This window comes from Mytilus edulis, chromosome 7 (assembly GCF_963676685.1).
Source record: "Mytilus edulis chromosome 7, xbMytEdul2.2, whole genome shotgun sequence".
Classification (NCBI taxonomy): Eukaryota; Metazoa; Mollusca; class Bivalvia; order Mytilida; family Mytilidae; genus Mytilus; species Mytilus edulis.
In genome coordinates, this window is record NC_092350.1 from 53,682,508 (window position 1) to 53,704,412 (window position 21,905).

Below are 21,905 nucleotides of genomic sequence, written 5' to 3' on the forward strand. Positions count from 1 at the left end.
TTCTAAACCATAATAAGGAATAACATGCAAAAATACCTATAAAAGAGGGACGAAAGATACTAAAGGGACAGTCAAACTGACAACGCCATGGCTAAAAATGAAAAAGACAGACAGAAAAACAATAGAACACATGACACAACATAGAAAACTAAAGAATAAACAACACGAACCCCACCAAAAACTAGGGGTGATCTCAGGTGCTCCGGAAGGGTAAGTTATAAATGATGATGGAAAAGGGATAGGAAACATCGGATCACTGTTGTTATTGACAAAATTAATAAGTCGAACAAATAATTTAATATTAATGAAACATACAGTTATTCTTGCATGCAAGTTGTCACTTGATGTAGTTGGCGAGCTTAGGGAAGAAGATTTTGTTGACACGTTACTGCAATATTACACTCATGTTACAAACGGCCGAATTTTAGTGTTGCGTATCTGTCGTCGCCTTCGTAAAATTTCTAGCAACAAAAAAGTTGATATAACAGCAATGACTGCAAATATTGCTGTGCATAAGGAGACTATCACAGCTATCAAATATGTGCTTAAAACACTATCATCGGCCGGTATCTCCTCGTACATAAATGGGAATATCAAACGGTTGTTAATTGGTTCTACTGCAGTAGTCTCGTTTTGAGTTGAAGTGTTTGACGTTAAATAAAACAGTAATCCAAGTTTTGGCACAGATTGAGCAGATTGGTTAATCAGTGTATTATTTTGTGACTGTATAACCGTGGAATAAGAAACGGTAACGTTCTCAATATAAGCACCAGAAAAGTGTTTTATAGGATGTGTTGAAGATACAATGTCATTTAGCACAGAAGTTTGTTCCACTAAGGTGTTTGTCGGAACGCTAGTTTCCTGGTTAAAAGTAGATGTTTCCGAAGATGCAAACATATCGCAATTCATATTGTCTATTCTGACTGTCTGGTAATATCTACCATGGCTCAAATTCAAATAATAAAATATAAGGTGTGCAGAACTATTTTCTGATTGCACAAAATAGATGCCGTCTGATAAACCACTGATTTCAAAACTGGCAGTCGTTCTATTTTGATCTACATCTGATGTATTGAATGAACGAACGATTGTCTCTTCGATATTATACATATTGACACGACCGATGCCATTTTCGGTTACAAGGTAACCACAAACGTTGTTGGTGCAATTCAAAATCGTTACATATAGACAATCATTAAATAGTTCTGATGGGAAAACACTGAAAACATTCGTTGCTGTACGATTCGTGTCTGTTTTTAGTTTATAAGTGCTAAAGACTGAGACATGTGTCGAAGAAGTCATGTGAACGTCACGTGCATGAGACACATTTATTATTTTACGTTCAAAAGCTTTTAAGTTAATTGTCGTCAGTTCATCCGGCAAATGTAACTTTAATAGGCCATCTTCATAACCTATAAGTAGAAAACAGAGTTTGTTACATTTCAAAGTGTCATATTCAAATGCATTAACGTTTGCCATTTAATAAATTATCCAACTGCATATAGAATTTCCTATTTTGATGCCATGTTTTTGTCTGTCAATTGCTTTTTGATTACATCGTGACAAAAACATTTTAATTCGTTGGAAATGTAGCTATTGAGTTTCTAAGGCATGTGTACCAAACCATGTTTTTGAATGTAATAAAAAGTATTTAAGAGTTATTTGTGTTGCAGTCTTTTAAAAATTGTTTGGATGTTATTGTATTACTTTATAGTTTGAGTAAATATTAAGGGTTTTCTCCTATTCTTTTTAAAATAGATATTTTCATTGGACGACAGCCAGAGCAAATAAGCCAGTCTATGATTATTTAAGACGGATGGTTGCTTCCTATTTTCCTCTAAAAATGCTACTGGTGAAATTGAAAGGGAGTATTTTTACATGTTGTTTATAAAAAAAAGAAAAGAAAATTTATTGAAATCTAAAGCATTTAATTCATAACTAAAGAAACATTTCATATACAGTTTGATATACTTAGTATGATCTATTGCGCAAAATTCACTATTCGTTTTATGGTCACATAAACAAAATATACTTCAATACTGTGTAGGTAGGGTCTTCGATTGCTACTTCGTGAACAATAGGTTTATTGGCCACATATATTCTTGTATGACTTTCACAAAAAATTGAATACAACCCTTTTTATCGCATCGTCTTTTAGGGGATTTCTAACAGTGATCAACACGAAAGGGGTGATAGCAAAATGTTCCATAAAAGACTAATATCTGCAACAAAGTGCTAGACGAAAAGCAGAAAAAATACTCTATTCATCCCCCGTTTGTCGACAGAACAAACACGTTGGATTACTAAAACAAACCGAATAAGTAAAACTACAAAACACTTAACAGAAAAAGTAAAAATTGAGCAACACAGACTCAAAAATTAAGTATCAACATGGTTAATCATGTGCTGCAAGACTTGCGGTATCCGTCGACTTGATGGCCATTGTTAATAAAAGAAATCAAGTTATACATCGCATTCGTTGATGTCCAGAGCTGCAAAAACAAATGGACTTTGCTACAAGTGGATACTCTTAGTTATTTGTGACAAAAATATACCGGTATCATAACGGTCATTATGGCGTCCATAAAACTTCAGGCAAGACACATTCAGCTTGAATACGGACTCTTATATATCAGGCAGTTCCATGCAGCATACGCTCATGAACAACATTAAGATTGAAAAAAAATGTGTAGGTACTTGTGGAATTTAGCTGCATAGCTTTGAATGTTCATAAAAGGAAACTGAAATATTTTTTTCTTGTTACGTTAATTTCTTTAAATCTGTCCCCTCTAAAAAAAATTTAATTTTCAATTGTTAGTCATATCAAAATGTGGAACTTGATGGCAAATGTTACAATGCTAGCTTCCCTTCATCTATTTAAAGTGCTCTCTTTTTGAATAAAAAAACTCAATTCAACCAGAAGGACCAAAATACAAAAAAAACTCTCGTACTCTTTAACATGAAAGGGATCAATGTCTTTTTCTACAGATGTTTTAGAAAATTTCAGTAGGGAGTCCACGTATTGTATATCAATAATGATAAACTGCTATTTAGTGATATTATTTTAAAAGACAAGCATAGCTTGCTATTCTATCAACTACACAATACTATTCCAACTGATAAGCCCCGTTGGTTTGAAATTTTGTTTTATTAAGTTTTGAGTGTTGGGTCTATAAAGGACTCACCTAAAACTTCCAAAAAGGCACTTTCTACATCAGTTATATGTATCATAAATTCCTCTCCGTTCTTCTCAACAGGAGGAATCATTTCCCAAAGAATATCGTCAGTTTGATCACAGACAGTGTTTCTGCTTATATCTACGTTACTATAAATAATTCCGATTTTACCCGATGCATTTATCTGATAAACATCGGACAATTCCGGATCAAAAGTTACAGTATTCCCAACATCAAGTCTATGAGCTTCAATCACAGTGTCATTCATACTATTGATAGTCACGTTGGTGTCAGAATCAGTTCCATAAATTGTAATAAAATAATCTTTATCAGAGTAAACTATGTAATTCCGTCCTAACGAATTTGAATTAAATATGTGTAGTACGTCACCGTACATGCGGTGAATCTGTGCCGATACTGTGTAATTGACGTTCCATGTAAAAACTGAAATAAAAAAAAACATTGTCAAAATTTGAATAACAAAATGACCAAACTGCAAGAAAATTTCAAATAATGAAGTCCATTATCAAATGACAAAGCAAAAGCTCATACACTTCAAACGAATGGAAATCAACTGTCATAGTCATGACTTGGTACATGAATTTCTTTTGTGAGTTTAAACGTAGTTTTTTAACCTCTTATTGTATGACAGTTACATAGAAATCAATTATAAGACATCAGTGAATTACAAATGTACAGAACAATGTAAATGTAAAGGTAGTAAAGAAAGTAAAGAAATAATATAATAGTAAGCAATTACGGAAATATTGTGAATGTGAAGAAGTGAGAGAACTTATGTAAAAAAAAAAAAAGAGGGACGAAAGATACCAAAGGGACAGTCCAACTCATAAATCAAAAACAAACTGACAACGTCATGGCTAAAAATGAAAAAGACAAACAGAAAAACAATAGTACATATGACACAACATAGAAAACTAAAGAATAAACAACACGAACCCCACCAAAAACTAGGGGTGATCTCAGGTGCTCCGGAAGGGTAAGCAGATCCTGTTCCACATGTGGCACCCGTCGTGTTGCTTATGTGATTACAAATCCGGTAAATAGTCTAATTCGGTAGGTCACATTCATGAAAGGGAAGGGGATTGTAGTTACGACGTAAGAAACATATCCGATATGTTATGTAAATGAACAGCAATAACAGAACTAATGCAAGTTAAGGAATCAGAGATGTAATGTAAATGTGACGGAATTACATAAATAATATTCATGTGAATTACATAACTGATGTACAGGCAAATTACTGACATTATCTAATATAAAGGAAGTCAAGATATAATTGAAATGTGTATTACAGAAATATTGGTACATTTAATATGAAGGAATTAGAGATACAATGTTGATGAAGGAAAGCAATTACAGAAAATTTTAAAACGGGAAGGCATTGCATAAATAATGAAAATGAAACGCATTTGTTGAAATAGTTTAAATGTGAAAGAATTACAGAAATTATGTAAATATTACAGAACTATAGGTACGTGAGGCTAATGATGATACGAAGATTTATTCTATCAGTCTCAAAAGCTTTTATTTATTAAAATTCTAGTAGAAACCTTCAAGAGTCAAAAATCACATTGGATAGGTGTAAACACGTGGACAACCCAGCATGTTGTTATGAAATTATTTTCAGATTTTTGCAAGAGGTACTTTCGTTCCTTGAACCAAGATGGTTCCAGAAACTAAGCAACCAGGCTATAAAAATCCCCAACACGACTAAGCGTAAAACAATTCAAATGAAAAATTTGACGCCCGATTTATATCAAATTATCAAATAAACAAAAATGATATACAGAAATAAACAAAAACTACTGATTTACACGCTCCTGACTTGGGACATACATATACAGAATATGGGGGGTTTAACAATTTAGGATTTTTTTTACAGCTATACACAAGGTTACCAAATGTAGTTACTGATCTGTTAGATGCATGCACTTTTAGAAACATTCACTACTTCATCATTGTCACATAAAAAAATGTTCCTGTCTAATAAATGTTAAAAAAAAAAGATGAATACAAAATAATGAATTTATGACATTTTGTATGACGTATAGTTTACAACTGCTTTTTCCACCTAATCGAGTACAACCTTGAAGATTATTCATGTTATTTTCCAAGTGATTTCAGAGGGAAAAAAACGCCGTTGAATAAAGTCAGTTCATGTGTACACTTTTTTATTCAACGGACGATGTGTTTTGGTTTTGAATGAAAACAACGTCCATTGATTATAAATAAATGTCAATTTACCGGAATAAAAAAGTCATTTATCTAAATCTCTGTGGGAATTAGTTTGTATCCTTTCTGGTTTTGGCTTTCGACAGCAAATACGTGTCTTCCAGATCGAATAATTATGTTAAAAGACAATACCGTATAATTTTCCTACCTTCGTCGCATTCAAACCTGATTTAATTATAATTGATACAGCAGTCTTACTGGTCCTTTTAATGGATAATGTTTAGCCCATGAAAAAAGTTTTCATTTAATTGGGTCTTGATAGATTAATTGATGTTGGTTTGCCATACACTGACCATTAATTGGGGTTCATTTGGGACACGATCCAATTATTGTTGACGTAAAAGGCTATTTGATATCCAAATGATTACTAGTTAAAAAAGATTGTTCATGTGAAGAAACTACTAATTCTCTATTTGGTTGTTATCTATTTATCATGTTTTTATCTGTTTTTCTTTTCAAATCCCAAATGATCAAACAAATTATGATTTGTTTTGTAATATAATCCTTGCTGACATTTTGGGCATGATAAGGACATCGTAGTTCTAAAATGATTTCATATAAATGTGCATGAATCTTCCTATATCTATGAATTAGTTCCGATCCTAAAGACTGTCTAAGCATTCCAAATATGAGAATTAATTAAACTTCATATCAAAATGCTACATTTTGAAATGTTAAAACGGAGAGATAATTTGCTCTGCCCCATAGCATATACTCTTTAAATACCATTCACAGAGACGCTTAATCAAGTACCAGTGTGCACTTCCTTAAATTCGGATTACTGTAATGTAAAAGACAAAATTATCTTTAAAATTTAAAATGTTATAGACAGAAAAAACAGGACATTCAGTTTGCTAAGATAAGAAATACCTATCTGAGATGGTGATAGAGCTGATTATTACCTCTTGAAAAGACATTGTCGACCTCAGCTCCGCCTCGGTTGACAATATTATCTCAGATTAACAATCTGCTATATCTCTTTTTCGGCTATGTGTAATTTGTATAAATCATCCCATAATCTACTAGTATATCATTATAAGACCTCTTTTAAATGTGTAACAACACTAAGATAGACCAAGCAACAACAAACAAAACTGGGATGTTTCAATATATATAAACTATAGTATAATGTTAAAGAAAATTCATCGTTTTATTTTCAAGTTTTAATTGTTCTCCTGGAGGGATTCAAAATTGAGCTGTATATACAAAGTATACGTTCGTTTGAGACATCATCAATCTTAAACCCAAACAAAATCAATAAAAATAATGTCCTAAAGACGAAGACAGATTTGAGTGAAAAATTACCTTTCTCTTTTACATTAGTATTCATGTGCCGGGGAAACGCGACATTTCCCGTCAGCAATTCATAAATGACTGCTAGTTACTGAATTGTTTTTATTCAGGAAAAATGATCAACATCCGGATGTTGATAGCTAGGATAATTCATAACACATTGTTGGTTAACCATTTCCCCGTGAAATCAGGATTGTATGGCATAATGTCAAGTCTTTCATCTTTCGCTTCTCTATTGAATTATCATGTAGAACTGATTTAAATGAGGCATTAAAAATTCTAAATCTAATCACTCGAAGACATTGATGTATGTATATGTCTGTAAATGGTAATTTCTGTGTCAAAAAAATGTAAAATATTAGGAATAAAGAATTTGTAATCGATTTGGTTTATTTTATTTTAACCTAATTGTTTAGATTGAAACTTTAAAATATGTTGGATCGCAATAGCAACGTAGCATATGGCAAAGAAAATTGAAACAATAATTCTGTGGTACTTAATTCATAAAAATAAGGACGTGGAGAGGGGTTTCAACTACCTTGACTACACATGGGGGTCCCACACGGCCGGTATTAAAAGTAATTCCAGGTATTAAATTGTAAACTCAATTCATTAATTGGTACCATTAAACACAATCTAGTAGATGTTTCGACACAAAGACAAAGACTGAAAACAAGGTTTAGTTAATTTGTCTGTAAAAAGACGAAGCGCTATTGAAATGTACTGATACAACTTGATTTTTAATATACAAATAGTTTATCTTTTAAATGGCCTACAAAAAACTAACTGGGGACAATACATCATTATAATAGCATTTATAAGCAAAACTGAGAACCTCAGCCAACCGCCTCCCGCCTCCCTACAATACGCTTTGTATTTTGATAATACAATGGGTTTGAAGGTTCTGCAATTGCCTGTGGATCAGGTATTTATGGTTCGTCAATAGGACCTAAATTCAGTCCGGGGCTTAAATGATGGGCTCGCATTCTAAATCTTAAGCTTTCCGTCTAGCGTTTATATAAACTGATGTTGTTCGTCCCTTTTTTTCTTGATTTTTCAAATGATGTAATTGTTATTTTTTTTTTAAATGAAATGTCTTTATTGTAACAAATAAACTAGTACAACATGTATGAACAAAGTTATACAGAAGTGCATATATTCACACAAAGGAAGTATTAAACAATAAAACAACAATTGAGTATATAATGGTGTAACGATTGGTTGAACATAAGTAATTATCTAATATTAATGGAATCTAATTTGTTCTTGCAACAACCATTTGTGGTGTTTAAATCAAAATTCGATCGTCTCTTTTCTTTTAATGTTGTCCTTTTGACAGACTAAATTTTCCTTAAGTTTCGAAATATGCCAACGACGGACATATCATTTTTAGTTGGTTCGTTTCCTAAGCATCTGAACATATCAGATTTCTAAAGTTTCCTTTTATCTCTAATGACAGAACATGTTTGATACATTTAACTAAACTTCATCGCAACTGTTATAATATAATATCTTTAAACGAACGACTTTCTTCTTTTAAGATGATTAAATATCATAGCTAACATTATTTCTACAAACCTTTTGAAGCATTGAAGCCTAGATACTGTTTCAAAGGCATAACAAATGGTGTTTTGTCTAAGATATTATCGTAGGATTCGTTGTAATTAGTTGTCATGGTAGCGTATAAAGCTGTTCTCGAGAAAGACATCATGTTGAATTCAATTACCATATCACAATCTTCAGTGCCATCTGAGTACATGGGAAATGTAAACTTGTCATTCAAATTGTTGCTCTGGCCTGGAAATAGAAAAATGAAAAAAATTAAGATTCCTATGAAGGGATTTGTCAAACTGAGTAATATATATATTATATATATATATATATATATATATAGATTACACAAATGCAACAAGTTTGTTATCATATTTCTCCACTCGAGACAATTGAATCTAGATATTAAGGGCGCGAGGCTTGCCGAACTTTTTAAATATTTAAATTTAAATGTTGAAAGTAGAGCTATCATAATACACTAGTTGTTGAGGTAGAATCTGTTTCTTTATAGGTTTTTTCCTTCCTTTTCTAAGATTTTTTTGGAGGCGACAACATCAGGCATGGTCGCCTTTTTTCAGGACGTCACAATAGGAAATTCAGAAAATATCAGGAAACATTCAACTTCATTATTAAATTTCGACCCACCATTCGCTGGGAACAGATTTTTCACTAGTGAGGAGAAACGTGTTTTCACTTCGCTCAAGAAATGTGAAAATAGCACAAAAATTAGAAAAGTTGTCATTCATTTTGTTGCTCTGGTTATTGAAATAGAAAAATGAAAAAAATGTCAGGTTCCCTATGTGTAAGGTATTGTCAGACTGAGTTCGAAATTGGTTATATTTGTATAATTCTAATCTTTCTTAAATGTTCTTGTTCAAATCATTTTATTTGTTTGTCAAACTGAGTAAGAAAACTTGTGATTCATATTGTTGCTCTGACCTGTTAAGAAAATATTTCAGATTCCTGTGAAGGGATTTGTCAAACTGAGTAGGAAAACTTGTGATTCATATTGTTGCTCTGACCTGTTAAGAAAATATTTCAGATTCCTGTGAAGGGATTTGTCAAACTGAGTAAGAAAACTTGTGATTCATATTGTTGCTCTGACCTGTTAAGAAAATATTTCAGATTCCTTTGAAGGGATTTGTCAAACTGAGTTAGAAAACTAGTGTTTTATATTGCTGCTCTGGCCTGTTAATAAAAAAAATTAAAATATTTCAGATTCCTATGAAGGGATTTGTCAAACTGAGTAGGAAAACTTGTGATTCATATTGTTGCTCTAGCCTGTTAATAGAAAAATAAAATATTACAGATTCTTGTGAAGGGATTTGTCAAACTGAGTAAGAAAACTTTCGACTCAAATAGTTGCTCTCGTATGGAAACTGAACAATGAAACATTTCAGATTCCTCATTGTAAGGCTTTATTTTATTTTCGTACTTTATATCAATATAATTGTTTTAAGTGTGATTATCAGCGCATATTATTTTGTAATAAGGGTTGCTTGTTATACGTTTGCTGAAAATGGATTCAAAGATGATTTATTTTTGCTTTCTTTCGTGTGATTTACTAGAGTGTACAAGATGCTAGCTGCACGTTTAAAGCAAGTTCTGTTTTATTTTTATATAAGTGATTGTGTATGTTGTTACAGTATTAGTATATCCATGAGAAAAATACAATATTCAGCGTTGATTTAAACTAATTCTACATATGAAATTTAATATTTACGAATTTGCTATTCATTATGTCAATGTCAATCGAACTTAAACCCTTCTTACATGTTGCTTAGTACTTGGGGTCAATTATAAATAAATCAAATTACTTGATTTCTCGTTCTCTTGTTACATCGTCAATAAGGTATTTATAAATTAATCAAAATTTGTTCTTCAACTATCAATCAAAACTATACATTCTTTCTCGATCTTATAATCTAAAAGTCAAATATTGTTCTATTGATTGGTTTCCACGGAAACGTGTGTTGATTCTTTTAAATATATATAGAAATGGTTTACTTAATGAAGCAATCAATAAAACCAAAATATATTTACATGCCAAGTGATTTTATTCTCAAATAAAATTACGGCTTAAAATGATCAAAGCTGACTTCTCTGCTTACAATCTCATTATAGAATCTGTAATACAGATAATCGGCCTTATTAGTCTATGAACAGGAAATTAAAGTATTGTAGCATACAATTTGACTAATAACAGTACGTCAATACAGCACAGATACATGTATTTAATTGCTGCTCATTGCGCTTATGTCATTCATTGCGTTAGTGCAAACAAATGACATATTCAAATTCCTTCACTTCCGAATGAATTGATTTTGTTTCCTTGATTTTCACTGTTCTATGTTGTGCTGTCTCCTATGGCAATCACTTTGTTACTGATTCGATCAGCGATTCTCACTATCATTATTCGTAGGAGTAGGTCTTCGTTTCACATTGCCCTGTGGATGTGTAACCTTTTGCGCTGGCATTTCGTGATTTATCGACAATGCGTTTTTCATTTAAAAGTGAAATCATAACAATACTGAACTCCTAGGAAAATTCAATCGTAGAGTCCATATTTCAATGGCAAAATTAAATAAAAAAACACACCAAACGAATGGACAACAACTGTCATAAAATTTGTTTGACATTTTGTCCTTGTTTTTCGAAGTTTTTGGTAATTATATTAGTCTTATGATTGTTCACTGCTCTATGTTGTGTTGTCTCCAATAGCAATCACTTTGTTACTGATTCGATCAGCGATTCTCATTACCATTATTCGTGGGAGTAGGTCTTCATTTCGCATTGCCCTGTGGATGTTTAACCTTTCGCGCTGGCATTTCGTGATTTCTCGACAACGCATTTTTCAAAAGACATTTGACATTTTGCCCTTGTTTTTCGGAATTTTTAGTGATATTCATAGTCCTGCATGTTTTTTATATCTAGCTCTATATTGTGTTGTAAATTGTATCTAACGGCAATAACTGTGTTACTAATTAGATCAAAAATTCTCAATACAATTATTCGTGGGATGATGTCTTCTCTTCATGTTGCCCTGCAGATATTTAACCTTTTGTCCTGGATTCCATTGGTTTCCCGAAATTTGTATTTTGTACATGATATTTCATTTTTCGTCATAGTCTTCCGAAATTTTAGCGGATGTCTGGCATTTTGTACTGGTCTTTCATAATTTGGCGACCTTACCTAATCTTGTGTGCATGTTCAAACTTTTGATCCGTTCTTTCTAAGATTTGATGACCTTACAATGTCCTACGCATTTAAGTATTTATTGCAGCTTTTTCGTGTTTATTCCATACCTTGTACAATAGTGCATTATATATGTTAACTATTTTGATGACTGTATTCCGGAAGGCAAGAGAATCGGATATTTTTTTTTCCGCAGAGAAAAGTAATACGTATTGTTAAATCAAAATTAAGTTTTGAAAGTTTTTGCTATTTATATATGTTTTCTCTAATGTTGAAAATATAAAAGGGTTTGGATGGGGTTTAAAGAAAATAGGAAGACGGCAAAATAAATATCTTGTATTATTTTAATTTCAATTTCTTGTGTACAATATGGAAATTAGTATGGCGTTCATTATCACTGGACTAGTATATATTTGTTTAGGGGCCAGCTGAAGGACGCCTATGGGTGCGGGAATTTCTCGCTACATTGAAGACCTGTTGGTGACCCTCTGCTGTTGTTTTTTATTTGGTCGGGTTGTTGTCTCTTTGACACATTCCCCATTTCCATTCTCAATTTTATCATATAGAGGAAGTTCAATAGTAAAATTATTGTCATGGGAATATAACAAAATAAGCTTTCTTCAAAATAAAGAAAAAAGCCTTATAAGTTTAAAGAATACAGAAAACTAGACCCCCTATTAAGACCTTCATTTAAGTGTAAGCAATCGAACAAATGCAGAAGCAAACCAACACGAGACGGACGGACGGATGGACAGACGGACGGACGGATAAACACTATGATCATTATACCCCCTCATATTTTAAGATTACACACCTATCGCAGGTTGCTTAAACTAATCATTTCCTTTGAGTTCAAATAAAACATCTCTCAATAATTCCTAAATGAATTTTCAGTGGGTGCTTGTTAAAACCATACTTAAACCTTAACACGTAATTACACATTTATTTAGAAACTAAACTCCTTAAGACAAGAAACAAGAAAAAAAAATAATGTTTTCATTTATAAATCAATACTTTAGCACTGATTTAAATGATAGCGTACTTAATACTACCATGTTTATGTTTAATTCATACCTAACTAATGAAATCAACTCAATAATATTCTCTGTTTTATCGACAAATTAGGAAATGTGTCAAGTTTCCTATTGAAATCAGTAAATGAAGTACATGTAGGTGATCGTAGTATTGGTTTTACACCATGCTATCACGTCTGAACAGGTTGATATTATTTGTTCTCTCAGATATTTTTATTGATATGATGTTGTTTACAAAAATGCTTCTGAACTATGTGCGCTTATATCAAATTTAAGATTCAAGTTATTGGGGGGGGGGCGTATGGGGGTCAGTCATGCCAGTATCATGAGTATGTTCAGACGGTTTCATGACTTATTTGACAATTACGAAATATAGTGACAAGTGCTACATTAGATGTATCAGAGAACCATTATAATTCGCGTGTATGACTTGCAACCAACGATGTGTACGTTAACCGACAAAAGAAAACATACGTCGCTAGTGGGAAATGATAAATTATATTCTTACGGTGCAGCAGAGTTCAAATTCCATATTTTACAGGAATTCAGGTAGTTCGATTATTCTAGTTTTCTAAATATTATTTCATATCTATCTTGTTTGCTAAAGGTGTTAATCTTTCAACGGGCATTTAATCTGAAAGGCAGTGTTTAAGCATGTTAAATTGATGTCCATGCAATAAGGAAATAAAATAGAAAAAAAAGTATACATACCTTTTGTGAAATTTGCAAGCAAGACCAGTGCAATGAAGCTTAGTCCCATAGACAGTACCAAACGCTCATTCGAGTTTACTGAAAGAAAATACAAATAATATAATATTATCATGATAGTTTAACACACGCTTATGTATATACACTGCAATACTGTCAAGGGAAATAATTTCAGTAAAACCGATAACCACCAGTAAAGCAGGGGGGGGTTAGTTTAACAATGACTGTGGTCATACTTTGTCTAGCTGCCAGTAGTAGCGTGCACAGTTTTACTCTGCTTTTAAAATACATAATATACCACCATTATAATCCTTGTTTAAGTTAGTAGTCGTGCTGTTAGTAGCTTTTTATTGTGCTGTTTAATGACACGACAAATGATCTAGAAAGGTTTCGTTTCAAACCATCTGTTGTTCCTTTTTCTTAGTCAAGTGTATATTAATGAGAATTATGCAGATGTTGGTGGTTACATGTACTTCTATCATTTTTCTGTATGTTTCTAACATTTTGAAATTCTAACAGCAAATCCATGTCTTAAATAGTGTATGAATAAAACAACAAAACAGAGATCTAGTTACAAGAAAAGAGATACAACAGGTGTCAAGTAAATATCACACGTCTAAGAAAAATTGACAAGCAAAACACAGCAACTTAATGAAATGAAATACAAAACAAAACAAAACAAAAAAACAGAAGCAGAAGCAGAAAAATTACATCCAGAGTTAATCAGTCAAGCAAGTTTCTATATGATATATCAAGGTGTTAAACAACTTAAGCCAAATTGAGGGGTTGAACTAATTTTGAAGATTTCAGCATTTCATTAAATTCCATTCATTTGAATTAACACTGTCAAATATCCTCCAACAAAATGTAAATTATAGGTCAACTATTCGTTTGTTCTATAAGATACCTTTTAAAGGCAAAAGCATAAACGGAATGTTTTACTACTACTATAGGATATCCTTGTTGTTTTAAGGTTTGATTGGTCTTCTGTAATCAATTATTCTCTTGATTATTGAATCTCAATATAGCAGGAAGATAAATTTTTTCATCATTCATTGTAGCTTCCTTGTCCTATTTTAAGTTATCTTTTTTTTAGATTAATGAAACACGTCTTCCGAGTGCAAGTGATCGTATTGTGTATAAAGTATTGTACTCGATCACATTTTATATTAAAACTTTTAGAAAATCTATTTGATTTGTTGAATAAACAACAAGATGCATACTGTAAACGGGTAATTAAAATATACATTTTTGTTTTATTGCATTGTATTTGCATTTGAGTTACACTTAAATATCGTGTTCAAAGTAATTAAACGCCCAGAAATGTGTTTCATAAGTTCGCTTGGAGTAAGGTTTTAACTATTGCTTTTTGATAAAGGCCATGACTTTTCTGCGCTTCGAGATGACAAAAAGCAATAAAAAGGCTGTTCGTTTGATATGGATTTGTTCTAAGAGTATCGGATGTGTAGATAGAATCATAACACTATATTCATTCTTTTCCTAAACGAAGTAAGAGTCAAAAGTAAAATGTGTCAAATGTATTGGACCTTTGTTCAAGCGTGAAATGAAAATAAATTAAATATATTTGTGTTTCTTCCTGGGCTGTTTACCATGTTGAATGTGTCAAAGAGACAATAACCCGAGCAAAAGGGCAGAAAACAGCCGTAGTCAACCAATTGGTCTCAAACAACTCAAGAAAATCCCGCACACGGAGTCTAGCTTTTGCAGTTAGCATTTATAACTTCTGACAAACAAACCTGTACGAACAGTGAAGTTCCTACACTACAAGGTTTGGAACGGAAGCGTTTCTTTTTAAAAAAATGTCATAATCAACATAAAAGACAATAATATTCCTCATAAAGTTGGCAAAATTTTTCACTCACATTGAAGATAATCGATTACTGTGTATACCTCGTTGACCTCGTTGACTTAATATTCCTACCTCTTTTCTAGATATTCATATTTGCTGTCTTAGATGACTTTGATTATGAAGAAGAGGAAATTTAAAATTCTATACTCATTAGACACATTTCAATTGACTAATTGATATAAAATTTCAAAGCGGTGTTGAATTTTGTGTTAGAAAGCTTTCTCCAAATTCTGATTAAAGCATGTCATCAGTTGTTTTAATTTTTATGAGAGGGAAATATTTGTAAAGATCTGCCTCTTTTAGAGATTGCGGCACGTTCCTTGCACGTTACGAACCCTAGCAACAACCGTAGGTGGCCTGTTGTAAGGCAAAATTTCTGTCCAATTCAAATTAACTCCACTTTTTCAGTTGCAGTCTTAATTTCCCCAACCTGCATCCCTGGCGGCTTCTATTACAGGACAAATATATACGACGGGTGTCAACTGTGGAATGAATCTGCCCACCCTTCCGGAACACCTGAGATCACGTGGAGTTTGTTTTTGGGAGATTCGTTGTGCTCATATTTTAGTTTCGTTGTGCTCATATATTAGTTTCGTTATGCTCATATTTTAGTTTCGTTGTGCTCATATATTAGTTTCGTTGTGCTCATATTTTAGTTTCGTTGTGCTCATATTTTAGTTTCGTTGTGCTCATATATTAGTTTCGTTGTGCTCATATTTTAGTTTCGTTGTGCTCATATATTAGTTTCGTTGTGCTCATATTTTTAGTTTCGTTGTGCTCATATTTTAGTTTCGTTGTGCTCATATATTAGTTTCGTTGTGCTCATATATCAGTTTCGTTGTGCTCATATTTTAGTTTCGTTGTGCTCATATATTAGTTTCGTTGTGCTCATATTTTAGTTTCGTTGTGCTCATATTTTAGTTTCGTTGTGCTCATATATTAGTTTCGTTGTGCTCATATTTAAGTTTCGTTGTGTTTTGTATACTGTTGATTGTCTTATTGTCATTTTTTGCAATGTGTTTTATAATTTTGTTTAATAACACGTGAGTTTGCTAATCCCTCTGGTAGTTTTTGTCTCTCTTTTCTTAAACGATTTCAGTTACCAATAAAGTTAAAGACAATTTTTTTTTAAGGTTTAAGTATGTTTTTTTCTTCTATTTTAACTATAACTTGTTCGTGGAAAAAACATTTTTCACAAACATATCTCTTTCTTTTAATATAATCATCAAAAAGATGCCAATCGAATTATATTCCTTTGTTAAGCAAGCTGTTAAACCCCTTAGGAGATTATGGAGACTTACATCTGCGAGAAAATATAATTCCATTGATGTGGGGAATTTAAATCATACAAAATTCAATTTAAAGTAGGATATCTGATGATTGCTCTTATAAATTGTGAGGCTTCATTGTCGTCTTATAGATAAGTAGAAAGAATAAATGATTTCATTCGCGCCAATTTTGAATCGATATCAATTTGAACAACTTCAAGATCATGATGAAGACTTTCATCAATAATTTACATACTCTTATATTCAAATAAGTGGGAGCTATTAATAAATGGCAAACAATTATCTCATTTTCCCACGTTCATGATAATAACTATGTAGGGCACAATTCAGGTATTTTAATTCCAGAAAAGATGAAATTCTTATTATATAGCTGCCAATCATTGGTATGATTTTTCTCATTGTTGATGGCCCTACAGGAAATACCCATAGTTTGTTAGTTGCTGTGTCTCTTGTTGAAAGTTGTCTCATTGGAAAGCATAACACATCTTGTACTATGTATTTTCCCTTCCGATTTGGTTTTTACTTTTGTCACTTTACAATGTAATTCAAAGGGATCTGGGATTTATCTTTTTACATGTTTCTTTGACAAAGGTCAAAAGTCAATAAGTCAGAGGTGAATATTACTGTAACGTGAGCCAAGGCTCCGTGTTGAAGACCGTACCTTGAACTATAATGGTTTATTTTTATAATTGTGACTTGGATGGAGAGTTGTCTCATTGGCACTCACTCCACATCTTCCTACATGTATATCTAATGACTTCTCAGACAATTGTTTTTGTCTTGAGTTTTTTACATCGATAATTTGATGTTTGCTGTCGTCTATTGCCAAACAATGTTTATAATCATGTATCAATAATTCAACAACAAAATTACCAGAAGACAATTTGAAGTCAGTAACAGACGACAAGTGTTTACCTTTAATTAAATATAAAAAAAGATGTGGCGTAATTGCCAATGACACAACTCTTCACACGAGACCAAATAACAAAGATTAACAAATGTAGGTCATCGTTCGGCCTTCAATAATGAGCAAAGACCATACCGATTTTAAAATTTCCTAAAAGCTATGAAATATCTGCCGTCAACACTTAATTTCAGAAATGAGATCAAACACAAAACTAAATTTAAGACAAATGTTGCCACAGTACAAGCATTGGAACAAACACAAACAGCGTTGTTGTCCATATATCTTCTACCTTCAACCAAAGAACAGCAAAAACTATAGACGTTAACGAATCAAAATAAATCGTATATATACTTTAATGAAACTATATAATATCTATTTAAATGTTGTAGAGATAGTGTTTCAAACGAATCTAGTAGTTCTGATCGATCAATTCCCACTTATTAAACTTCTTTACTAAATTTTAATATGCCGTTTTGATTAAATTTGGAAATGATACTGATAATATATTTGAAAACTAAAGACATATAACTCCGAAAAATAGTATATAATATGATCAGAAATTAATTAAACGAATAAAAGAACTAGGACATTACCATATTAATAAAAATCAATGTAGATTACGAACGTGATGTAGAACAACACCAAGTTTGACAGATTTCCTTGTTTAGCATCCTTTTATTGTAGTTTTAGAATACTTGTGTCTATTTTCTGCTGCCAAGTCGGAAGCACTCGAATGGCTTTTGTAGGCGTACTTGACTCCAACACTTCATAGACAATAATTCTTTATGACAACTTTCCCTGATGGAATGCAACGTCAATACCGATATTTCTGCTGTCAATTATTAAATGATTACTCATGAATAATAAATATCAATTTAAGAAATGGCCACAATCAGACAGTTTCTTGTGAAACTCTGGGTAATATATCAAACCAAACCTGCTAAATTCAATTATTAACGGTAATGTTGATTCCAAATTGATCTAAATTCCATTGCATAGCAATTCTAAAGGGACAGCTGATTTCCAAGAGAAACTTAAAAATAATCAAATATTCAACTTTTATGATTTTATTAAATGTAATTTCATGATTTGCAAATCCCCTGTTTTATTGTTTGTGAGGGAATAAAACAATTAGAAGAGATAATTGAACAATGACGTTATAATAATTGAAATCGACATAAAAACTAGAGACCAATATAGCTTTATTACACAATTCATATAATAGCTGATCACTTGATGCATTGGATCTTGAATCAAAATAGCTTTAACAATTTTCAAAGAATATATAATATATAAATGTATACTAAAAAAAAGAATAGTTAAACTTATTTTACTTGACAGGGCGCAATGAAATCGACAAAGATATGCGTTAGATTAAACTAATTTCCTTTGCCAGACACAACTCTTTAATTTGACGCTGGTTTTGACGTCATCTATACTTTTAATGGGCAAACTAGATACCTTTATTCTTGAAGGACTAACGAGGGCATTGTGTGTGCTTTAATGCTACAAGCATATTTGGTCCCAATAGATTAGCATGTAACAAAAACATTTTAACAAGCTTTCAGTATAAGTACTGCTAAATTGGTTCTTCTTGTCTTTATTATTTTGTTTTTTTAATTTAATTTTGTTTCAAATAATGATTTTTCGCGTTTATACTATTGAGATAATTATACGTTTGTCTTAATGGCGTTGATTCAAACACCTGTACGCCATTAAACAATAAACAAAACCTTATCAAGTTGTAAGCTATACAAAGCCTTGAAAACAAATAAACAGAGTAATTTAATATATCATGCTCCTGGGACAGGTACATACATTATGTTACGAGGTAAACATGGTATTAGTCCCCAACCCTCCCCTAACCTGATAGTGGTGTAACAGGGTAACATAAGGAAACTTTTTGAAAAAGCTTGTATTTATTACCGATCTGATCATGACCAGCCGTTTCCAAATATATTTTTAGTTTGTTTAAAGGTTACATGTATGTTGTTACCCCACGTTCCTACCTAAAGGAAGGGAGCACCAACAAACATTTTTTTCCAAGTTGCGGTATGTGTGTGCCAAACCAAGTCCAGACTAAATCTATTGGCTATTATTACATGTAGTTAATGTCTTTCGTAATGATATTTTGTTTATTGGTGTACATGTAGTTCAGGCCGTTGTTTTTTTTTTTTCTCTTTAAATAATTTGCTTTATTTGTCGTTTCGAGATTTCTATAAAATAATATGTGGGATGCGTTTTGCTCATTATTGCAGGTCGTACGGCCACGATTTGGGTTTTGTCATTTAGATATTTGTCTCATTTGCAGTAAAACTATACTCCTAATTTTTATAATGATTGCAAGTTCAAAATGTGTTAATGAATCTGGTATGTGTTAGTGCGATCAATATGTTTTATATCCTTTTTCTGTTTTTACATATGCAGCATGCTGCTTAATCAAATATTCATCGAAATGCACTCTGAAAAGAACAGCACTGATTAAATAATCAAAAACAATGGAGCAGCGACTTATTGAGTATTGTGTATTAGAAAACGAACATCTTGTTAAGATATGAATAAATAGAACCGTTTGTACTATTTATTCCATTGCAGTTCCACTTCTGCCCGAATGTCTGCAATATGTGCTTAAAGTATCTATTGTGTAACGTGCCAGATTATAAATAATAGAAAAAATGCTGTGTCAAAGAATCACCGGTTGGTTAATAATTATTGTTGACGGGAATCAATTCAAACGAATAAAAATCAAATCTAATTTGACAGAATATTCCTTTTTCGTAGCAATCGAACTGCAGAGCGATTGTCTGAAAATAGGTCAATAAGTCGTTACATCTATTTAACAACTTTTTTGCACTAGAGTTTGAAAATAAATTGTGAAAATAGTTGTTTCGTGTCCATTATGCTTATATTAGTATAAATAATTAGGTTAATTGAAAGGACTGGTATACCTTGCCATAAACCTTCTCAAGTTGCACTGACACAAAATTGCAGATTTTCACGGAGTAATTCTGTGCTTTCGGCAAAAAATTGATTACATATTTAACTGTAGCTATGTATATTATTTTCATTAACGTATAGGAATAATATTTTCCGAATCATTTTATCTTTGATTCCTCCATGTTGCTATGTATTTGGTATAAAATCAATAGGATATATTTACAAGTCATTAAAGAATTATTCATTTGTCTACTCGTTCAACTTTTCTCAGAAAAACGGATAGTTGTAATTTTTAAAATCCAAACAGTGTCAACCAGGAAGACAAAATAGTATGCCTTTAACAATTCTATATGGAATGCAACTATCAGAGCTAACTAAGAATAATTCTCCGTTAATTGAACTGAGCATTTGGTTGAATTTGCTTTTATTTTTAGATCTATTTTTGGTCATATAGCTCATGACTTTTTTCGGTACTTAAACTTATTTGCTTTTGCTTTTCTTATATGTGGCTTTAGGCTTTCATGGTGAAGGCAGAGTACTAAGATAAGCGCAACAGTCGGGGTCTTTTATAGCTGACTATGCGGTGTGGGCTTTGCTCATTGTTGAATGCAGTACGGTGACCTATAGCTGATAATGTCTGTGTCATTTTTTTGTCTCTTATGGACAGTTGTCTAATTGGCAATCATACCACATCTTCTTTTTTATATTATGAAATTAGTAAAGTATTATATTCATTTTGTTTTCAATCTCAATAAAAACAAACAGCTACAGTCACATTTGTATAAAGACCGTCTCTTGAAATAAAAAGGAACCTGGGCCCAGTTTCACGAAGCTGTCTTAGGACTAAGACATGTCTTAGGATGGTCTTACGACATATCTTAGTCCTAAGTGGGTTTCACAAAGCGGTCCTAAATTAGGACTTCTCTTAAAGTTGGTCATAAAGTTAGGACAACGCGAGAGGTGTCTTATGATGGTCTTAGGATAGTTATACGTTTATTTATAAAAATTACACTCATTTTTATATTAATTTTGAAAAAAAAATATCTTATTATTATCTAATTATCTATTCTCCTGTTCCTGCTTAAAACATATATACATTGACGGATTATCAGGATTTGTCAACAATGAAAATTCGATGTATTGATATAAAAATGGCACGATTTTATCTCTTAACCTTTTATAACCAATAAAGTCGAAATTGAATCCAACTCACTTGTACCAAAACAATGTCATAATTTTATATTCTTTTTTCTTAATTTTGCATTGAAAATTTCATATTTATATTGATATATTGTTTAAAGATGATTTATATATAAATTACTTTTATTTTTTTATATTTATTTTGCAAATCATGTCATTATATTAATCAATACGTTTAGAATAATTTATGGTAAGACATACTACATTTACATGATTTTTTCCGTAGATCATATTTATATTTTAAAATTTAAAGAACTTGCGACAGGTTTAGGATGTCTTAGCTAAGATGATCCTAAGACAGCTTCAAGACGAGGTCTGAGATATGTCCTAGGATAGTCATAAGAGGATCATAAGACATGTCCTAAGATATGTCTTATGACATGTCTTAGGATAGCTTCGTGAAACCGGCCCCAGATGAACTAAAGAAAGTTATTCTTTTTCCAATATAAGAATAAGAAGATGTGGCATGATTCCCATTGATGAGGCAACTTA

General features: G+C 32.0%; 1 protein-coding gene across 3 annotated transcripts in view; it reads right to left on the reverse strand.

The window, feature by feature from the left end:
• The window catches only part of LOC139481781 (uncharacterized), a 72,487-nt gene that overhangs the window by 3,992 nt on the left and 46,590 nt on the right, over positions 1-21,905 (reverse strand). For 2 of the 3 annotated variants that reach the window (XM_071265282.1, XM_071265281.1), the window contains exons 3-6: positions 13,214-13,291; positions 8,301-8,519; positions 3,186-3,620; positions 279-1,412 (exon numbers count right to left, since the gene is read on the reverse strand). In XM_071265282.1, the coding sequence (XP_071121383.1) occupies positions 403-1,412; positions 3,186-3,620; positions 8,301-8,519; positions 13,214-13,291 (1,742 nt within the window). In that variant the 3' untranslated portion in view covers positions 279-402. Of the gene's footprint in view, positions 1-278; positions 1,413-3,185; positions 3,621-8,300; positions 8,520-13,213; positions 13,292-21,905 lie in introns of those variants that run through there. The other variant, XR_011654683.1, reaches the window with a different exon arrangement.